At 38.4% G+C, this 19226-nt stretch overlaps 4 protein-coding genes across 5 annotated transcripts; 1 reads left to right on the forward strand and 3 right to left on the reverse strand.

Moving 5' to 3' along the window:
• Window positions 1-108: 108 nt before the first annotated feature.
• Window positions 109-4505, forward strand: Alphasnap (alpha Soluble NSF attachment protein). The gene is made up of 5 exons (XM_064120821.1): window positions 109-376; window positions 1025-1221; window positions 1816-2081; window positions 2315-2488; window positions 2767-4505. Exons 1-5 carry the CDS (start codon window positions 285-287, stop codon window positions 2914-2916), a joined length of 879 nt encoding a protein of 292 aa, XP_063976891.1. The 5' UTR covers window positions 109-284; the 3' UTR covers window positions 2917-4505.
• A 95-nt stretch (window positions 4506-4600) lies between these two features.
• LOC135162395 (conserved oligomeric Golgi complex subunit 2) lies at window positions 4601-7618 on the reverse strand. The gene is made up of 3 exons (XM_064120809.1): window positions 6213-7618; window positions 5202-6115; window positions 4601-5018 (listed from the first exon to the last, which is right to left on the reverse strand). Exons 1-3 carry the CDS (start codon window positions 7125-7127, stop codon window positions 4748-4750), a joined length of 2100 nt encoding a protein of 699 aa, XP_063976879.1. The 5' UTR covers window positions 7128-7618; the 3' UTR covers window positions 4601-4747.
• A 178-nt stretch (window positions 7619-7796) lies between these two features.
• Window positions 7797-10017, reverse strand: LOC135162397 (DNA repair protein XRCC1-like). 2 transcript variants are annotated; one of them, XM_064120813.1, is made up of 3 exons: window positions 9661-10017; window positions 8226-9561; window positions 7797-8127 (listed from the first exon to the last, which is right to left on the reverse strand). In XM_064120813.1, exons 1-3 carry the CDS (start codon window positions 9746-9748, stop codon window positions 7983-7985), a joined length of 1569 nt encoding a protein of 522 aa, XP_063976883.1. In that variant the 5' UTR covers window positions 9749-10017; the 3' UTR covers window positions 7797-7982. The 2 variants fall into 2 exon arrangements, with proteins under 2 accessions (XP_063976883.1, XP_063976884.1); XM_064120814.1 differs by having other exon boundaries at window positions 8226-9584.
• Window positions 10018-13756: 3739 nt separating this feature from the next.
• On the reverse strand, window positions 13757-17069 carry LOC135162051 (uncharacterized). Its single transcript, XM_064120136.1, has 6 exons — window positions 16674-17069; window positions 16366-16581; window positions 15486-15659; window positions 15184-15378; window positions 14498-14940; window positions 13757-14266 (listed from the first exon to the last, which is right to left on the reverse strand). The coding sequence occupies exons 1-6, from the start codon at window positions 16930-16932 to the stop codon at window positions 13916-13918; spliced, it is 1638 nt and encodes a 545-aa protein (XP_063976206.1). The 5' UTR covers window positions 16933-17069; the 3' UTR covers window positions 13757-13915.
• Between the last annotated feature and the right edge of the window lie 2157 nt (window positions 17070-19226).

Consider the following 19226-nt stretch of genomic DNA (forward strand, 5'->3'; position numbering starts at 1 on the left):
AATCTCCCCAGAATCTTTGATTGTGTCCCCTAGCGTTTCTACGTGGAACTAATAATCTATTTGTCTCACCTTGAGCAGATTCTGCCCACTGTAGACTGTACCGTTGATGCTTATTACTCTTGTTGTGCGTCGGTAGTGCTGCGCAAGTGCCTCCACTCGTGTGTGAAAAATCTATCGAGAGAATCAGCCTTGCCGAGTTATTCATCAGCCAGCTGCCAAATAACTCCACCAAATTCAATTCACACATATTTATCCCCTAAATTGATGAAGTGAATAAAGTGAAAATGGCGGATAACGAGCAGAAAGCGGTGCAGTTGATGGCCGAAGCTGAGAAGAAACTCGGCTCGTCCAAAGGTTTCTTCAGTTCCTTGTTCGGGTGAGTTTTGCCATATCGATTTACCACAGATCATCACACATCACCACATGTTTCGTCATAATTATTCCATGACGTTTGTTTGTTATTCAACTTCTCTTTGACATCCATCATCATTTTGTTCGTTTGGAAAATGTCGGGGGGCATGAATTATGCAGATAAATTAGTCGAAATTTATGGATCTGACGATGAGGGTGATGTCGTATGTTTACGCACGCGCGAGTGACACTTTGACAGGTAAACAATGGTTCCGAAGTGTCATCGAAATTGATAGGAATGGATCCAGTAAATTGATGATAATTGATCAGCTTTGTTTGCTGGAAAAATTAATTTTTAAAAAGTAGTTCAGACGACGTCTGTTCAATTTAAATAGAAATGATCTGCGATTGATCTATTGCATGGATGGTGGCTCCAAATACGAGGGAACCCCCGGGTATCTCGTGAATCAACTGCATTTGGCAGTAAAGTTACACGATTTTTAATTAATAGAAACACAGTATAATTAGAAGAAAGGAGACAAGACGAGTTAAATAATAGAAAGCAAATGAAAAGTCTCAAAATGGTTGAGAAGCAGCCTGAACTTTTTTTCCATTCTGTTTGGCAGTCTGCTCTGGAGGAGTTGGTAATTTTTTTTATTTTTCATGTTTGCAGAAGCTCATCAAAGGTAGAAGAAGCAGTAGAATGCTATCAACGTGCAGCAAATCTTTTCAAGATGGCGAAAAAGTGGGGAAGTGCTGGAAACGCCTTCTGCGAAGCTGCATCACTTCACTCGAAGGCTGGTAGCAAGCACGATGCTGCTACCAATTTTGTTGACGCTGCCAATTGTTATAAGAAGACTGATGCAAATGGTGCACATTTGATTTTTGATATTCCAAGCTCCAGAGTGAGAACAAATAACCGACAGAATATTATCTGAGTGTGAATTACTAGGTTTTTTTTTTCAAAACATTTCTGAAAAAGAATCAAAGAATTATGGAAAAATATCAGTTCTTTTTCACATGAATAATTATTAATTAGTGGCTCAAAGAACCGAATTAGGTTTTCAATTCACAATTTACAATTTATGAGACTGATAATTCGGAAATAATTTATTGTGCTTTCGTATGGATTATCCATTCTCCCTCTGGAAAAATATGATTTAGTCTCTTTTAATGAAGAATATCAATAATCATAAATCGAATAAGCAAAGCTTACAGAATTCATGTCGAGTCTTTCCTCTGAAAAATTTCGCAGTAGAATGGGGACATTTTCTATTCTTTTTAATCTCTTTATTTATTATTTTATTAAAAACGTGAAGGAACCTGGCCAAATTCTCCAGGAAAATGCAATGGAATTTTCTGTCGCCTGGTTTTGTTTTCAACATTTTGTAGTGGCTGTAAAAAAAATTGCCAAAAAAACATCTTATAGAATAATTTAGTTGAAGTCATCAATTTTGGTTACAGAAGCGGCCAATTGTCTTCAGAAGGCGATTGAGATCTACACGGATATGGGAAGATTCACGATGGCAGCTAAGCATCATCAGAGTATAGCGGAGATGTACGAGAGTGAAGCTGTGGATCTTGAACGCGCTGTTCATCATTATGAGCAAGCTGCTGATTACTTTCGGGGCGAGGAGAGTATCTCGTCAGCTAATAAATGTCTCCTAAAAGTCGCCCAGTATGCGGCACAACTCGAAAACTATGAGAAAGCCATTCAGATTTATGAACAAGTGAGAGTGACAACTGCTTTATTGATTTTTTATTAAATTCAGTAATTTTAAAAAATCTTTATACCCACTTTTGATGGACATTTTCTTATCTAAAAGACTCGGTAGTTCTTAATAGAACTGATTTTCCAAAAAAACTTATGAAAATCACTTTTTAAAAATTTGTTTAGCGTAGAAAAGGGATAAATGAGAAAATAAACAAAGATTGTTATATTGATTTTTAAATTGTCTTGTAGGTTGCAGGAGCATCGCTGGACAGTCCTCTGCTCAAATACAGTGCTAAGGAATACTTTTTCAGAGCGGCCCTGTGCAATTTATGTGTAGATGCACTGAACGCACAACACGCTATCGAGCGTTACGAGGAGCAGTATCCAGCTTTTCAAGATTCTAGAGAGTGCAAACTTATCAAGGTTGTATGATTAAATCGATAATAGCTCGTTGAATTTTAATAGGGTTTCCACGTACACATCACGAAGGAAATAACGTTCTTTATCTCGTGACTGAATTCCAAAAATCTGTTCTCTACGTGTTTATCTAGACAAGCAGACGGCAGCTGTTCTAAAAAGTTGATCTATTTTGCCGAATAATTACTCCAGCAAAAAATGCTATTGAATATTATTAGTAAACAAAACTGAAATACGATTTTCCCAAAATTTCACAACTAATTATTAACTGCAATAATCTTCAGAGTCTCATCGATCATCTGGAGGAGCAGAATGTCGAGGGTTTCACAGACACTGTCAAAGAGTACGACTCCATATCCCGACTCGACCAGTGGTACACAATGATACTCCTTCGCATAAAGAAGCAAATCAATGACAACCCAGATCTCCGCTGATCGTTCCACACTTCAATTATTCCTAAGCTGTTCTTATCATCGGCATTCTCCCCCTATGATTCACCTCTTGACCTTCACCCTGCAATGATAATTTACAATTCATTGATTAAATGATTAATTCAATTAGTTCAGACTCATTATTTTGGAATTTATCAGTTAAGAAATCCGTTTTTGGAATTATTACCTCTTTCTCATCTTCCAGGCGTCACATACTCAGTGATGACAAATGCTATTAGCCCCTTGCCTATTATCAGGGCGAACTCTGGGGAAAGAGAGAAAGGGATGGTTGTCGACATTGGTAATAATGAATTCTATTATGAAGTGGTAAAAAAAAGACAAATTGGCTTCTCCAAACTTGGCTTCTGATTGATTTTTCTATCTTAAAAATTACTGGAAAGGGAATTTTCGTGGTAACTCCTTTTGTAGGGAAAATAAATTCTGCAAAAAGGGCCTCATGGAAATTCTTTCATTGCCTCTAAGTTTTGAGATATTTATCAAAAACTAAGTCTAGAGATGAGTTACTTAGATTTACCAGTTCCCTATGAAAATTTGATTATTGTTAATTTATTATATAACATTTCTGTAATTATGACTTGTTGTGGTATTCATTAGCGTTGAGTATCTGTTAAATTGAGTGGAGCTACTACTAAGTATTTTATTGCTAATCATATGTGAGAACACGTTCGTTGTGAAGTGGTGAAACGTAATGGCATGATTTCTTCAATTACATTGTCAAACTTTTCTTGTGAAGGGTTTAATTTAAGGAAAAAAAATATTATTGTAAAATTATCTAGTTCACTTGTGATTTTAGGGGAAATGGCGGAAAGATTTTTCGGAGAAAATCAATTGGCTCCGAGGAAAAATCCCCATTTTTCTGTGTAATCAATAATTATCAAAGAATTCTTACCACTGTTTATATTTTATTTTGTCATTATGTTGTTCATGAGTAGAAAATGTTTTTGCAGATTGTGTTTGCGGCAAATGAATTTGATTGGATGTATTTATTAGAACAATTAATTCAAATTTTTATACAGGAGTATTATTTTTTGAAATGAGAAAATTCGCTACTTCAGTGATATTTAGTTTTTTTCTTCACAATGGCTGATAATTATTGAAACAATTATTCCTCCCTTTCACTAAGCACTGAAGAATCCCGTCATGAACCATTTATCAAGTGTTATAATGCCATTGCATACATTATAAAAAAAATTAGGCGAGTGTTATTTCAATTAAAGATCATTAATTTGGGTAGTGGCCACGTAGAAGGCGTATAAATATTGCAAATGATACATGAGGCGTCACTAATCACGCTAATAATTGTATTAAGTTTATCCAATGGGGTAACGACATGATAAATACGAATAAGAATTAAAACGCAATTTTTATTATTAGACAAATAATTAACTGGCTATAATCCAATGATTTGCGGAATTTATTTAATTCATTCAGCCCTTGGATTTGATATCCATGGGTTTATTAATATTCATTTTTAAAATATATTATGTACTTTACTCGTACACAGAACAAATTTACACGTATGCTATTGTATACGGGTGTAAAAAATAAACATAAATTACCATTCAGAAAAATGCCTACATTTTTATTTTACATTATTCCTAAGGAATTTTGAAAAGATCTTTTGAAGGAATTCCATTCTGAAATGTCTCTGAAATTAATAGAACAATTGAAAAACAATAGAACTTTATTTGCAGTTAATAATCTTTTCCGATAGTACTTTATGCTCTACATAGAGAATTTTTTATTGTACACAAGTGGAGATGACTACTCTTTTTTCAATTTTTGTTTCCAATTTTTTAATTCCTCTTTCTCTTCAGCTTCTACTTTTCACAGCAGCCTCGACAATCAGTCTCAACTCCTCCAACTTCTCAATACTCGAGACATCTATATTAAAGGACTTCACCGAATCACAAAACGTATGAACATCAATTTCCAACTGAACTCTGATTTTTTCATCATCAGTAATTCCCTGGGTTTCAGGTAGAGTTGCACCTGACGATTTGTCCCTAATTTTCTTGAGCCTCCGAAGGCTCTCCTCGGTCTTCTGTACTGACTCCAGCACATCCTTGACTGAAACAAAATACCTGGAAGAGATAAAACAATCGAGTCAAAACATATTCATTAAAGAATGGGAAATGAAAAACTCCCATTAAAAAACTGAAACGCATTAATAAAATCAATGCTATCTCGACATGAAGTTTCATAAATTTCCCCAACTTTTGGCTCAAATTTTTTCCCTAATTGTCGTGATTATGAGCGACACTAACTGTTCAGAAAGCTGAGACAACGCCATGAGCAGCCATTGATCGACCACCTGTTGTTCGACGCTCTGGTACGTCTCCCGGAACTCTTTGAGACCCCCAATAGCACTCCTGACATATGCACAAGCCTGGGTGGGCCTTTCTCGCATAGTTCTCCTGAAAAGCCTGGGGATATCGCTGACCTGCTTCAGACTTTCCAGGCTCTTTCCCAAGAGTTCCTTGACAATCTCTCCACTGATTTCCGGCAGTTCTGTCCTCAATCCACTCCTCATCTCGTCGATGGAGGCTCTCAGTACGTCTTCTACTTGACAAAAAAGACTTCCCACTTTCTCCTCAGCAAATGCCAACAATTTCTCACACTTTTCCTCGAATTTTATGACATCGGAGTGGAGATAGACCAGGAACTCCAGTCTGCTGGGAACTCCCGATACCCCCTGGGTACCTTCATTGTTCCAGATCCACGTCTGCTTCAGGCTACCCTTCACCCACACCCTGAACCTCGAGCAAATCTGGAGATTGAGCTTCCAGAACTGATGCAGCAACTGTGTCAGGAAGATTCCATTATTCCAGCACTTCTCCAGGCACCCCCAAACGACCTCGGTGGGATTCAGGGTGAATTCCTCAGTCCTTCCACGAGGTTTTATCACGCCTGGTGACGCAGATTCACCCAGAATCTGTTCAACACTACCCGCTATCTCCTGAAAACGAATCTGAAAGTAAACTGGAAGGTTCCATTTCTTGAGGAACTGGAGGTAGAGAGGGTGGGACTTCAATTCTGATAGAATCCGAGGAGTGCTGCAATGGCTCTCTATACTCTTCAGGTAATCCAGGGTCTCCGTGTATCGCTGATGAAAGAGATCAGGATTACCAGCTGCGAAAATAGATTTCAGTCGCAACTCGACTTTCTCTTCCACTTCCACCTGTAATTATGTTTTATCATTTTTTTTGGGAATTTTCGTTAGTATTTTCAAGGGACAAATGAATACATAACTTTCTCAAAAATCACATTCTACATACCCAATAAGATTTAACGATAAAATTGAATCCCTTCCCCGGGTCAGAGTCCAAGCTCCCCTCGAGGGCAATGAGACTCTTCATTTCGCCCTTCAGAACTTGCAGCAGTTTATCATAGAGTCCCTGAAGCCCCCTAGGTTCATTATAAATATTCTTTTCAACGATAACCTCCTCAACAGCAGGATTGACAATTCTCCTTCTCACCAGCTCCTCAGCCTCCGTGACCTTCCCCATGCTCACATAAATCCTGAGGCACCTCCCCAGTTTTGCTTCCACCCGCTCATTCCCCTGTAGGATCTCAAGCAGCTGATCAGCCAGCGTTGTCATTAGATTGTTCTCCAGTTCGCTGACACTGCGTTCAATCTCCAACGAGACGTACTGACTGCACCTCGAGGAATGGAACTTCAGTTGATTGTACTCTGTCGCCGCGCGCTCCAGACGATCCAGCTGATGCTGATGGGAGGCGTTTCCCCCCAGGATCACCTTTAACTTCGCCAGAGACTTGTAGACTCTCCCCAAACTGTACATGCACTGTTTTTCTTCTCTGATCCTCCGGTGCTCGTTGAGGCCTTCTGACATCTCCACTGTCGCTGTATCCAGTGTCTGGCGTATCTGTAGCACTTCCTCGCGAATCTGCCCCAGCGGTGACTCTAGGTGGTCAATCGCCTTGTCTAGACCTATCAGGTCCTTCGAGAGATTCACAAAATCCGCGTAATCCTTGTTGATCAGCTCGATCATTGCTGATCGAAGAATCTTCAGGTAGACTCCCAAGTCGTCACGCATTGTCTCGAGGGTTGCGAGCTTACGGTGGTCATGGAGGAAGTTGTCAACGTCGAAGTCGGGGGCGATAAAGTCAGAGGACTTGAAACTGAGGTCCTCTGGGGCACGCGGAAGTGTAAATTCGGGGGGTTTCGACATTTTTCTCAATTTTGGAGATAAAATTTACTGGCGATAAAAGAAAATAAGGGGGTGAGAACCTGGGGAGCACGTTTGACAGATATTGGTATTTCTGGTGATGTCACTTTGGTTACAGGGAAAAACACCGAAGAAGTTTCTTCTTGGAATCGGAAGAGCTTTATCGTCAAATTTGACAGAGACACTGGACAGCTGTGTATGTTAAAGATTGGAATCTCCGTTTAGGTTATGTTTGATTTTCGACTGCTTAAGGCTGAAGAGGTTGGAGCAGAGGCACTTTCAGGGCACGTTCATCTATTGTATCTATGGTACAAGGAGCACGATTGGAGATGCTGCAGACATTAGTCTGAGGGCTCTGAAGATCGTACCTCAGATTTGACCAAGGTTACCTTGACTTGACAGGTCAGATGTCGGCAGGTGTTTCCGATTTGTTACTGTCATGGACAGATGGGCGAGCGAAATTTCACTGGATCTGGGGACTTTTCAGAAGAGGAGGGAAAGAGTAGATGAACATATGGATATGATAAGGTACGATTAGAGATGTCAGACGTCACATGAGGAGATATTTTTTACAACTGGCACAATTTTCCAATTTGATAATTTTTCAAGGAAAAATCGCAATCGGCCGACATTTACATAAATGGTCATGCATTCTGCAATATGAAACGAACGTTTCCTTGGGCGAAGTCTATTTTTTAATGAAAAATATAGAAATAACAGTGTTTCTTTTACAAATATATTTATAAATAATGTTCCGTTGCATGAAGGACGATGCAGAACGATTTCATTCTGGATATGTACAAGTGAAACCAGTTCGCAATTTCCGTTGAATGATGAGTAACGAATTGTTTTGGAGGTTCAGTAGTCCTCCTCGGACTCGGAATCAGTCTGTTGTTCATATGGACTTGGTAGAGGTATGGGGGAGTCTGTTCCCTCGACTTCTTCCTCACTTTCTGGCTGCGTTTGTTCAGATCTGTCGATTGCATAACGCCTCCAGGGAAATCTGGATGAAAAAAAAACGAGTTTCAGTGAATGTACTTCACTACTGAATTATTCTCCAAACAATCACTGAAGAAATACAACTTAAAATTCCCTTCCTACCTTTTTTTATTATCAAAAGCCTCCTCAATGAACAGATGAGACAGGATCTTCGCATGGCCCTTCAACTGCTGTGACTTGGGAGTATTCCTGAAGGCGCATATCAGATGTGTACACCTATCATTTGTGACATTGGGATTAGCAACATATCGAGCCCCCATTTTGAGCCCCTTCCTCCTGATCTCATCTCTCTGAGGATTAACATATCCACTCAAGGAGAAGCGGATGTCCTCCATCAGCTTGGTGAACTCTTTTTTACGATTTGCCTCGACCCGCGGCTTCTTCACTTGCGGAGTTTTCACAGCTTTTTGTTTTGGAAGTCGACCGCAATTTTGACAGGGTCTGTCCTGAACTCTATCAGTACAAACCGAGCATTTTCCAGGGGACGAGGCAGTAGTGTCATTTCCACTCGTCGCTTTCTTTCCATTGACGGTCTTCTTTTCAACATTTTTCTCGTCATCCTCGTCTGAATCAGAATCAACGAAGTGCGATCGTCGTTTAGAGGGGCCAGCCCTCTCAGAATTTTTCATCTTCTTGTCTGAATTATTTTCCTCATCCTTCTCCTTCGTCTTCCTCTCCACTTCGCCATCGTTATCAGGAACGATGCTACTGCGTCTTCTTGGCGTATCCTTTCCCTTCCTGTTGGAATTATCTTTTTCTGGAATAATGTCCCCAAATGGCGTTCGTCTTACTTCCCTCGTCTCCTCGTCCTTGGAATTTTTTTTCCCGAAGACCTCCTCACCCTTACCAGCCTCCAGCTTCTCCAGCAGGGGTCTCTTCTTGACGGTTCCACCTTCCTCCTGCCGCTTGTTAAAATCGTCAATTCCATTCTGTTTGATCGTCTCCTTGATCTGTTCTCTGTAATCTTTTTGCTTCTCGGGGAACAGTCTCAGGAATTTCGCTTTGAAGTCATTCTTAGGCTTCTCGGGGTCCGTTGTTTTTAGTCTGAACCTCCCCAGGACGTTGACATCCAGGGGCAGGGGAGCCTCACCCCTCAGGATTATGGAGGACAGGCCGAACAGGGTTTTGGTGTTCGCTGACTGCATACAAGTGACCTTCGCCCTGCTGAATTTCACCTTTAATGTCTCGGTGTTGAGCTCTTTCTTTGTGAAGAGCTGAACTTGGTCTCGGAATTTATTGTTGGCTGCCTCATCGTGGCTGAGAAACTGGTGATTGATAATGGGAATCCAGGTGTCTGGGTCGGACTCGGTGGAGGCTGTCACTATTACTATGCACGAACGGTAATTGGAAATATCCAGGCCCGTTATGCACATCTCCTCGGAGAATTTGAAGATCAGGTTAGTGAGGAGTACGCCCGGCTTCTCGCACTTCCAGGGTCCTGTTAACAGGAATTCGAAAATTCTGTTCAACATTCGAAGACGTAGGAAAGGCGAAGAAAGTTAGAAAATTTTCTTTTTTGTCTTATTCACTAGATTACCTGGTGGAGGGTTCTTCAGAAGGTTCGAGGCTGGGAAGTCTGGATGTTCAGAGGAGCAGCTTATAATTTTTGAAAAGAGGATTATCATCTTGACAGGTTGCCTCTTGTTTTGGTTTTTAGAGGAACGAAGAGAGGTTAGGGCGCCCGAACCTCCTGGTTACGATACTATCGACTGATTTTGAGAGTTAACACCGATCTTGACAAGCAGAAAAAGATGCTGAAAGCTTCGGGTTGGAAACTCAAACTGGAGATTTATTTTTTTGCGATTGGATGTAGTTATCCTAAATTAGGAAGTGCGTCCTTGTTGAATAATTGCTCGAACTGCGTGAGGACATACTTTTCGCGCGTTTTTCGCCTTGTCGGTATGGAAGAGAACTTCCATATGATGATGAGCATATTCAGGAGAAACGCTTCCACGAATTGAATGCCACGTACCCATCTCCCCTATAATCATCTGACTAGGCTCAGGTACCCCACGCTATCTGCGTTACCGACTTTTCCCTCTGCTCCGATTTTGCAGCCGTAACGTGCGGTACCGTACCGACAAGTCCGGCTGCAAAATTAATTCCGGGGCTACCGCTAGGATATTTCGTGGTTGATCTCTCGTGATAGGCCCTGAACATCTCCCCTACGATCTCTGCTTCAAAGTTGAATTTAAAAGCACCAGAACTATTCATAATTACGCTCAAGGCAACTCTCGAGCCTCTTGCAACTCCGGAATTTACCAATTATTCGTGACATAAAAACCATCCACTGGTATTCAACAGTGTCTATTCATTCCCGTTGTTATTTCTTTAACAGTTTTCTACGGCTACTTTGTACTATATATCACGGGTTGTTCGATTTCGCGGTACATATTCAACTGACATGTACCGAATGACAATGATCCCGCATAAAAATTCCAGGCCACTATAGGGTACACAGTAACGCGTGAAAGTACTAACTTATGCGGTATTAGCCTACTTCCGAGCGAAACTTTAAGCATTATTTCATTTTTTTTTCATCTTTGTTTTATGGGAGAAAAACAAATAACTTGATGAGGGGAAGGAGAGGAGGGATTTCTATGTAAATAACAACGCATTATAATGCAGTTGAGAATGCTTCATGCAGTTTATCTTATCTGAGCAAAAGAAATAGAAAGTTGCAACGATTTCATTTTCACCAAGAATTGTAGTTGCCATTCTAGTGCGTGTCAGACATACCAATTGAAAAAAAAAATTAATGATATGCGAAGGATTTGGTTAATTTAGTCTTGTTAAAAGTATTACGTTCCTCCAGCTAAACATCAAATATTCCATTTTTCAAAGTACAAACTTTTTGTTATAAATAATTCATGAACACTTGGCCAACCCCAAGGATAATTTGGTGGGGTTTAACAACAGTTAATTTTCGTAGATACAAAAAAACATAATTAATTTGGAAAAATTAAATACTCGGAATTTTTTTCTTGCAAAATATAATTAAAATAACTGATTATTCATTTCTTCAAATTAATGTTGCACAATTGTATTATCAAATTTGTCGTTTGTATTATTAACGATTGATTGTTGATAAACAGTAGAATATACTTGACATACTCAAGCAGAATATAACGTTGATTCATGACTGACGGTTAATGCAAATTTGCTATACGATACAATTTCTCTGATTATCATTGTGGATGATCATGCAACACGTGTCAATTAATGTGTCAACATTGTTCTGATATTTGAATAGAGTTTTGTGCGTTCAAGGTTGGGTTTTGTTTAAGGTGGCACCCATTTGGAATATTTTATTACCACGTGGACTTACCATTGAATGAGATAAATGGGTTTTAATATTGTTAGCGAATGGTTTATCAATTTGTCGTAAATCATTGGGTTGAGAAACTAATTCTGGATGATTTATATTTCTTGTTATCGTTCACCGATAACAAACGATTAGAAAGTCTAGTTTGTTTAGAGTATTACCCTCAAGGGTGAACTTTTCACGTATAATACCATGACAGCGTCGAATTGTCGGGTATTTTCCGATAAAATCCGTGCAAACAAATGATGGAGGCAGATTATTGAGTTTTAAAAAAACAGTACGAAACAAAAGCTTTAGAAAATGGAGAAAATTTCGGCCAATAGAATGACATTATAATAAAAAAGTAGAGTTCAAAATTAAGAAAATTATAATTTAATTGATGTTCATTCAGCCAATGATGCGATGTTATTGGCTTAACTCCACGTAATTTTCATATTTTCCGTTGACGTATTTTCCATACTTTCCGTTGACGTAGTTTTCATGTTTTCACAAACTCATCCGGAAGTAGGAATTTTCAATCAGCTTCACGGCTGAGTGACAACGATCACATTTCCGCAAGTACAATGGCAGGCGTTAAATTCAAATTGTCGAGTCCTTGCTCGGTTGGAATATGGGCGAGGCACCCAGGTAGGAAAAAACGAATGGGCCAACCTTGGTACAAGCACGGCCGCCGAGCTGCCGTAGCTCGGCACCCGGGCTCCAGCCAAACTCGCGCCGAACTTGGCTAGACCCTGGGATGATAACACGGGGCCAGGCCTGGGACCGAACTTTGGCCAGACTTCGGTCGCCGTACTTTGGCCGCACTCTGGGCTTACCATTCGGCCCGAAATTGGCCCAGGCCTGTTGCCGAACTTTGGCCGCACTCTGGGCTTACCATTCGGCCCGAAATTGGCCCAGACCTATTGCCGAACTTTGGCCGCATTCTGGGCTGACCATTCGGCCCGAAATTGGCCCAGATTTACGACCAGAGCTGTGGCCAGGCTCCAACCGTTGCCTGTATTGGGTTCAGAATCACCAATAAATATATGAACGGTATATCTGATAAGCAGACATGTATTTATTACCTTCAACATTATACAGAAAACAGTTTTATTATGTGACAAAACTTATATTTAAATTTATTAAATCTATTGACAAAAAAACTCAGCCAATCAAAAACTTTTTTCCTCCTATCGACATAGTACATGTTTTCATCCGATTTTGGTTGAACAGTTAAAGATATGCAGTGTTTGTATCTCCAATTTTCATGAAAGATAATCACAACTATGAGATTTTTCCGCGAACAGAATATGAAAACTCAAAAAAATGATTGCAGGTATAAATTGTAGAAAAATCTTTTGTGGATTATTTTCATCCGCTTTTAAAATAAATAATCTACGTAGATCATTTGAATCCGAAATTTAATACGACATACCATATTAAGTCTTAATAAACTCTCTCTTACAATCTAATAATATTAGCAGTCAGTCTTCAGAATTCGAAGATTGTATTAACAAAATATCCAACAAAATAACGCACCAATGTTATTTTTTAAATTAGTAGTTTAGAATTGATAAATTATCGTGCTTCAATTCAAGCATGAAAACAGTCATTATAATAGCAATATTATGGATAATTTATTCCGCTATGGATGATAAGAATTAATTCTTATATCCATAGACAATTGCTGATACGAATTATCCTGATAAGAATTATTTTTTCATCTCGGAAAGACGTCCTTTTTTTACAATAATGTCTTCTCCATCTGCAACTCCGGAACACAGAATGATATTTAGTTGCATTGATTGTGTGCTAGTTCTATATAATATTGCTTATTATATTCACTCTTTCAAACAAACTTAGAAATATAAAAAAGTCTTGGATAGGATTACATATAACTAATTAATTTCAACCCTTAAATTTGAAATCTTTGGGGAATATGGACGCAGTCCGATTGTGAAACTTCAACCTTATAAATATTATTTGACTTGAATCACCAAATACTGAAAACAGCTCTCAATGGCTGAAATTACTTTCATTAGAATTTTTCTTAAAAATTAAAAATCCACTTATTATTTTTCCCTTTAAACTTTTGGACATAATATTTAATCCCTGAACCAACAACGGATATTTATTCCCGTGATCTAACTTATGAGGAAATGACATAGAAAATACTTTATTATGCTAAGATACATCACATTTTCCAATTGTTATTTCCATCTTCTGGATTTCCGACCTCGCCAGGAGAAATATAATAAATATAATTAATACTTCAATGACAGCCGAATACTAAACAATATTCATATATTAATATATATTCTGCCCAATGAAACGCCTCGCGATAAAAATATATTGATAATATAAACTTTTCCTATTAATCGTACCTTTTATCAAGAATATCACAACTAATACAATTACGAAAATGAACTAATGGAGTCATATTAACACAGTGATTTTACAATTCCATTTATCCCGGAAAAATGAAGTATTATCGATTGGTATCAAAGGAACAAACTGAATTATTCTCGTTATGATGACTTGACCCGCGTTGTCGTTCCTTACGCCCACCCTCTCGATCGCCAGAACGTGACAACCAAGTACTTACTTCTGACATTATCTTCTTCTCATCAGTGCTGGATCCTATTACCTCAATTATCACATCAATCAGTACTTTGCATACTGTAGTGTTATAAAAATTTTTCTTTTTCTTTCCGCCAGCTTCCTTTCCGTAACCAGAATAGTGCAGTGACACTGTCTTCCTCAGAACCGCAGATAGGATAGTGGAAACACATATTTTCATCTCTTTTTTATTGCTTATCAAAACTCTCATGAATAATCGCTAAAAATAAAAGAAGGGAAATTTTTTTGAATTTATGAACATGAGAAGACATCTTTGGGCTCATCGCCAGCGGGTTGGTTCTATAACCAAAGCGTTCCAGTGACGTAGACTTGAGTCCCGGTGATGAAAGATTTTTTCATCACCAGAAAACGAACCCAGTGCATGTGTCACCGCCCAATTTATTGATTTTACATAAAAAAGAAGAAAAACGATCAATTTCAGATATATTACCAGTGTTTCTACGAGATTTGGGTCCGTTGTCAATATCGCTTCGTATTCCTGGAACTTATCATCCATTTCAAATAGTAGTGGCGTAGACATCTGCTTCTGTATTTCAAGCAAGCTAGGACCAGAAGCTGGGGCTAGATTAGTGCCAATGATTGTGGTCTTGAGCTCATTCATAGACTGCTTTAAATCGTAAGCCATCCTGCGTCTTAAATTTTCGAGCTTTTCATCTAATTGCTGATCAAAGTAATCTCGAAGGGAGTTCAGGATTCGACGTTCATTATCAGCATAATGACTAGATGACAACTGGTTTTGTGGTCCCAGCATTTTTGGCATCTTAGCAGGGGGTACCATCATTGATCGTGAAGTTTTTGGAGTTCCTGGGCTCACAATCGAATTCAATCCGTCTTCAGCGCGTGTAGTAGACGATGCACGCCTTTTTCGGTTACCTTATGAAATTAAAGGAGGACCAAACGATATAAATTGATGGGTAGCAGCATCAGATGAAAAAAAAACTACCCAAGCCCCCACCAAAAATATATAATATAATCTAATTCTATATAAGTTCCGAATTTTGTAAAGAATGTTCAAAATATAAATTGGACCATTTTCAAATATTTATAAATATAAATTTTTTCATGCGGGAGGAACTTGGCCGATGATTGGTCATGGAATATCCGAGCCGATTTTACCTGAAGCGTTATGGACTAGTGGTGAAGGAGGTGTCAAATGAAGTTCTTTTCTTGTATTTCTCGCTGAGTCCATCGATTTTGTAGGTGACTGCAGAATTCCATCGGAGGAATCATTGCTCTCAGATTCATCAGTTTCGACGTCTTTAAGCAAAGTAATATTCTTCCTTGACCGCTGTTTAAATGATAAACATGCACCTGGAAATTATTGAAAATGATGATTTATCCCTGACCGGATCATTTAATTAACACGAACTTAGAATTACGTGCTACAGTCCCATATTACCTCAAAATTGATTTATTACCTGTTGGTACAGATCGCGATTTACTCGACATTTGCAAAAAGCCAGAATTATTTTGAGCCTTTGAGGCTCGAATCTCCTCAGGATTAGCTATAAGACAATCATGATTTTCGTCTTCAGAGTCAGATCCACTCTGGTAAATGCTTTGAAATCTTGTCTTTGGTTTTGCTTGTATACCTACGAAATTTTACAAGTTTGTAGTGAAGTAGTAACACAACGTAAGTTGTCTCCAGCCTTTGTTTTTTATAGCTATTTCAAAGTGGGGAAAGAATGCATGCATTTGAAAAAATATTTTTTTTGTAGAACCTATCGCTCCTACAAAAAAGGTTTCTATCAAAATTTTACCATTTTCCGTAGATGTTCACTTTGATTTACCTCTTCACAACAGAATTATAATGCTTTCCTACATAAGAGATGGTGGGGAAAAATGGAACGTTTCTCGTCCCCTCAACATTCCAATGCTTTTATGTATAAACAATCATATCAAGTGTAAATCATAAATTTTCCACTTTATCTTGTTCGCACGTAGTGATTTCTGTTAGCGACTCAATTTTTTGATGAGTAAAGAATTGCAATAAAAAAAAATAACCTAATATTTTTCGACCACAACATAATAAAAATTTTCTTATAAAATCATTCAATGCGATTCTCTCTTAAAACGATGTTTCGAGACAAATACACATGTAATGACTGCACAGATACATAATTAATATTTATTTTGTAAAAGATTTCAAAAATTCGGTCAATCTAATTCCCAATTTAGGGAACGATGGGTCTTTTGATGTTAAATACGAGAGTTGAATAAATTGGGGATGAATAATTGGGGTTAAGAGTGGTTATAATTGTTGATAATTGACTTTTACTTCATATTAACAGGACTTACCAGACTTTGGAGTTTGATTTCTAGGTGGAATCGGGATTTTAGTACTAAAGATGTTGTTTAGTTGAGACTTTGATGCAGTTAAGGGTTTTGCTGAAATTTTTGCTTTCGAGGAAGTTTCGGACCTCCCCCCCTTTCGATCATTTTCACCATCGGTTGTCTCACAGTTGAGAGTTACTTGGGCCTTTTTTAATCTTCTGCGACCCTGATCCAAATCAGCTGAACACAATCAACATATGATCCTTTAATATTGAAATGAACCCATCGAGCAATTCATCAAGTTATAAGTGGAGTCATTTCAATTTTTGTACCTGCTCCGGTGATGAAGCAAAATGGATAACTTTGCCAAGAGTCCTTGGGCGAGTGCAATTTTTCCAAGTAGTCGTCAAGTAGATGATATTCAGTTGTCGGTGGGAATTTACAGGTGTCTTCTTCTGCACTATTAAACCATTTTTTCGGCACCAAATCAATGCATGGTAGCCCTTTTTCGTTTTTCTCGAGAAATTCGATGACTGCGAATGGTTCGCTGAGATTTTTTGGATCGCGAGATGGATGTGAGGTTTCCGACATTTTAGGTTATGAAAAAAAATCACGATTCGTACAATTGAACCTGGTGTTTTCGAGTAGTTTCATATAAACTGATAACTTTGCAGAATGATGCATATAGCTTATTATTTAACAGAAAAAATTGCGTTTCTATTTCCATGTGTTTTGAACGGTTTTTTGTCATCACCCCACTGATGCTTCTTTTTTAGCGCCACTATTCCTTCAAAACGATTATATCACAAATATCTGTCAAACACTTAACACACATTTAATTCACATTAAATTCTCACTTCTTGTAATTTACCGTCAACTTAGTTGGTGAAATCCGAATTTGAGACAAAAAGCCCGATAAACGGATGATACGAGCAATTATGAAAGGTTATGTACACGGACGCCAGATCTAACCGATTTATGTCCCACTTGCATGTAACGACTCCACTATTGAAATTTTCTAACGACCTCGATGATCGGATTTTCATGTCGATTGTTGATTTAAAACATAAAATTGTTTGTTTCTTCCACAATTTTAATCACGAGTTCAACTAAAACATATACCCTCATTCATATACCCTCTTACCAAAAAAAAACTGCATTTCACAATGCGAACAATTTTTACGTTATTTTCTAGTGGAGGAGGGATATGGCGTATTGTCGTCCAGTTACATTTAATAAAGCACATTTGTGTTTAATTTTGTGTGCCTTCTTACATGTCATTTCAGCTGCCCAGGACTTAATGTAGAATATTCCTACTCGACTGGAAAAGTCTGGATAACTAAACGCCTCTTCCCTACTACTTTCCTGGTGTCCGAAAATATATATACCAGTAAGATCATCACAAATTTTGGATTTTCCTGATTTAACGAGAATTTGTGAAATTACGAAAACTTTCTCAATATCTAGGAGTACCACGTTATTTGGATGACTTGTCGTCAAGGTTAGACCATTGATGTTGATCATATTTGATGTTAAATGAATTTCCCCATCAATTATCATCGTTGTAGGCTTTCTCGCGATAACCCAATCACTCAGTATGTGTTTCTGATTAATTACCATGGTTCCTCCAGACTCCATCTCAGTTAGTCTGTTGATAATTTGTGTGAGTGGTTTTATCGAAGAATGAACGAGTTTTTTAAATAAACCAATGTAACTCTCTCCCCAAAACGCTGAGAGCTCATTCAGAGGAATTTTAAAGTATTGGGCATCATTAGCAACGTGGATGATACTATGCCAACTGAGAACTTGAGCCCCTTCATCATTATAAACATCAGGTAACGTCTCGAAACAAATTTTTAGCAGAGATCCAGCATATTCACTCAAATCCTTAACGAATTCCTTACTGTTTAAAATTCTGCTAGCAAAGACAAATAATGAGAAATGACAACGTAAAGGTTTCGGTAAGAAATCTTGTAACACGACGATACCACAATAATTAAGGAAAAACTTGAATTGTGATGCTTTCCATCTTGAGATATTATTCACATCAAATTCTTTCCTTTGAAATTCAATAGGGATATCGGCTTTTAATGACCTCATAATACCATCAAGCCGACGAACATCAGCTAATTTGATCCTCTGGGCTGAACTTCTCGTTAGCCATTTATCCAGCAGCCATTTCATATTACCAGAATAGAATAAATGCATTAAATCTAATGGCACTTGTTTTGTCAGATCGAATCTATCCAAAGAGAGCAGCGGGGACACAGAACCTTCATAATGATGTTCTGGTTGAACTCGCGTCTCGTAGGATACTTTAGTGCGTAAATTTGCATTGGTCACTGGATATATGCGTTTTCCTCGTCTTCCACAACCTACTGTAATGCCCTTGGTGAAACACCTTCCACAGGCATAGAAGGCTCCAGGAGCTTTGTGGCAGCAAATGAATGCTCGAGCTGGCGAATCAGCCACTATTGCTACAATTTTCACCTCAAAAACCTTGTCATCAATGCGCAAACCATTTTCTTGGAGTTCATTGGCCTCTTCAACAAAATCAGTCATGAATTCTGTGGCTGATAATGGTTTCCCATCCCCACAATAAATCGCGGCAGCAAAGGGTTTGGTAGTGTAATTTGGATGCTGTATTTTTATTGAAATTGGCCAAATTTCCTTCTTAGCATTCCGGTATACCTGCATACCGTCAATATGAACCAGAAGAGAAATGTCGTTTTCTCGATAAATTTGAGTTGAAATTATTTTTCTGAGTCCCGAGGCGATTCCCAAATAAATGAATTCACCTGGAATCTCATGAACTCCTCTCATGGTTGTTAGGTGTCTGCAATGGGGAGTTTGCAAAAACATTCCCCATGAGAATTCAATTTTTG

Source organism: Diachasmimorpha longicaudata, chromosome 5 (assembly GCF_034640455.1).
Source record: "Diachasmimorpha longicaudata isolate KC_UGA_2023 chromosome 5, iyDiaLong2, whole genome shotgun sequence".
Classification (NCBI taxonomy): Eukaryota; Metazoa; Arthropoda; class Insecta; order Hymenoptera; family Braconidae; genus Diachasmimorpha; species Diachasmimorpha longicaudata.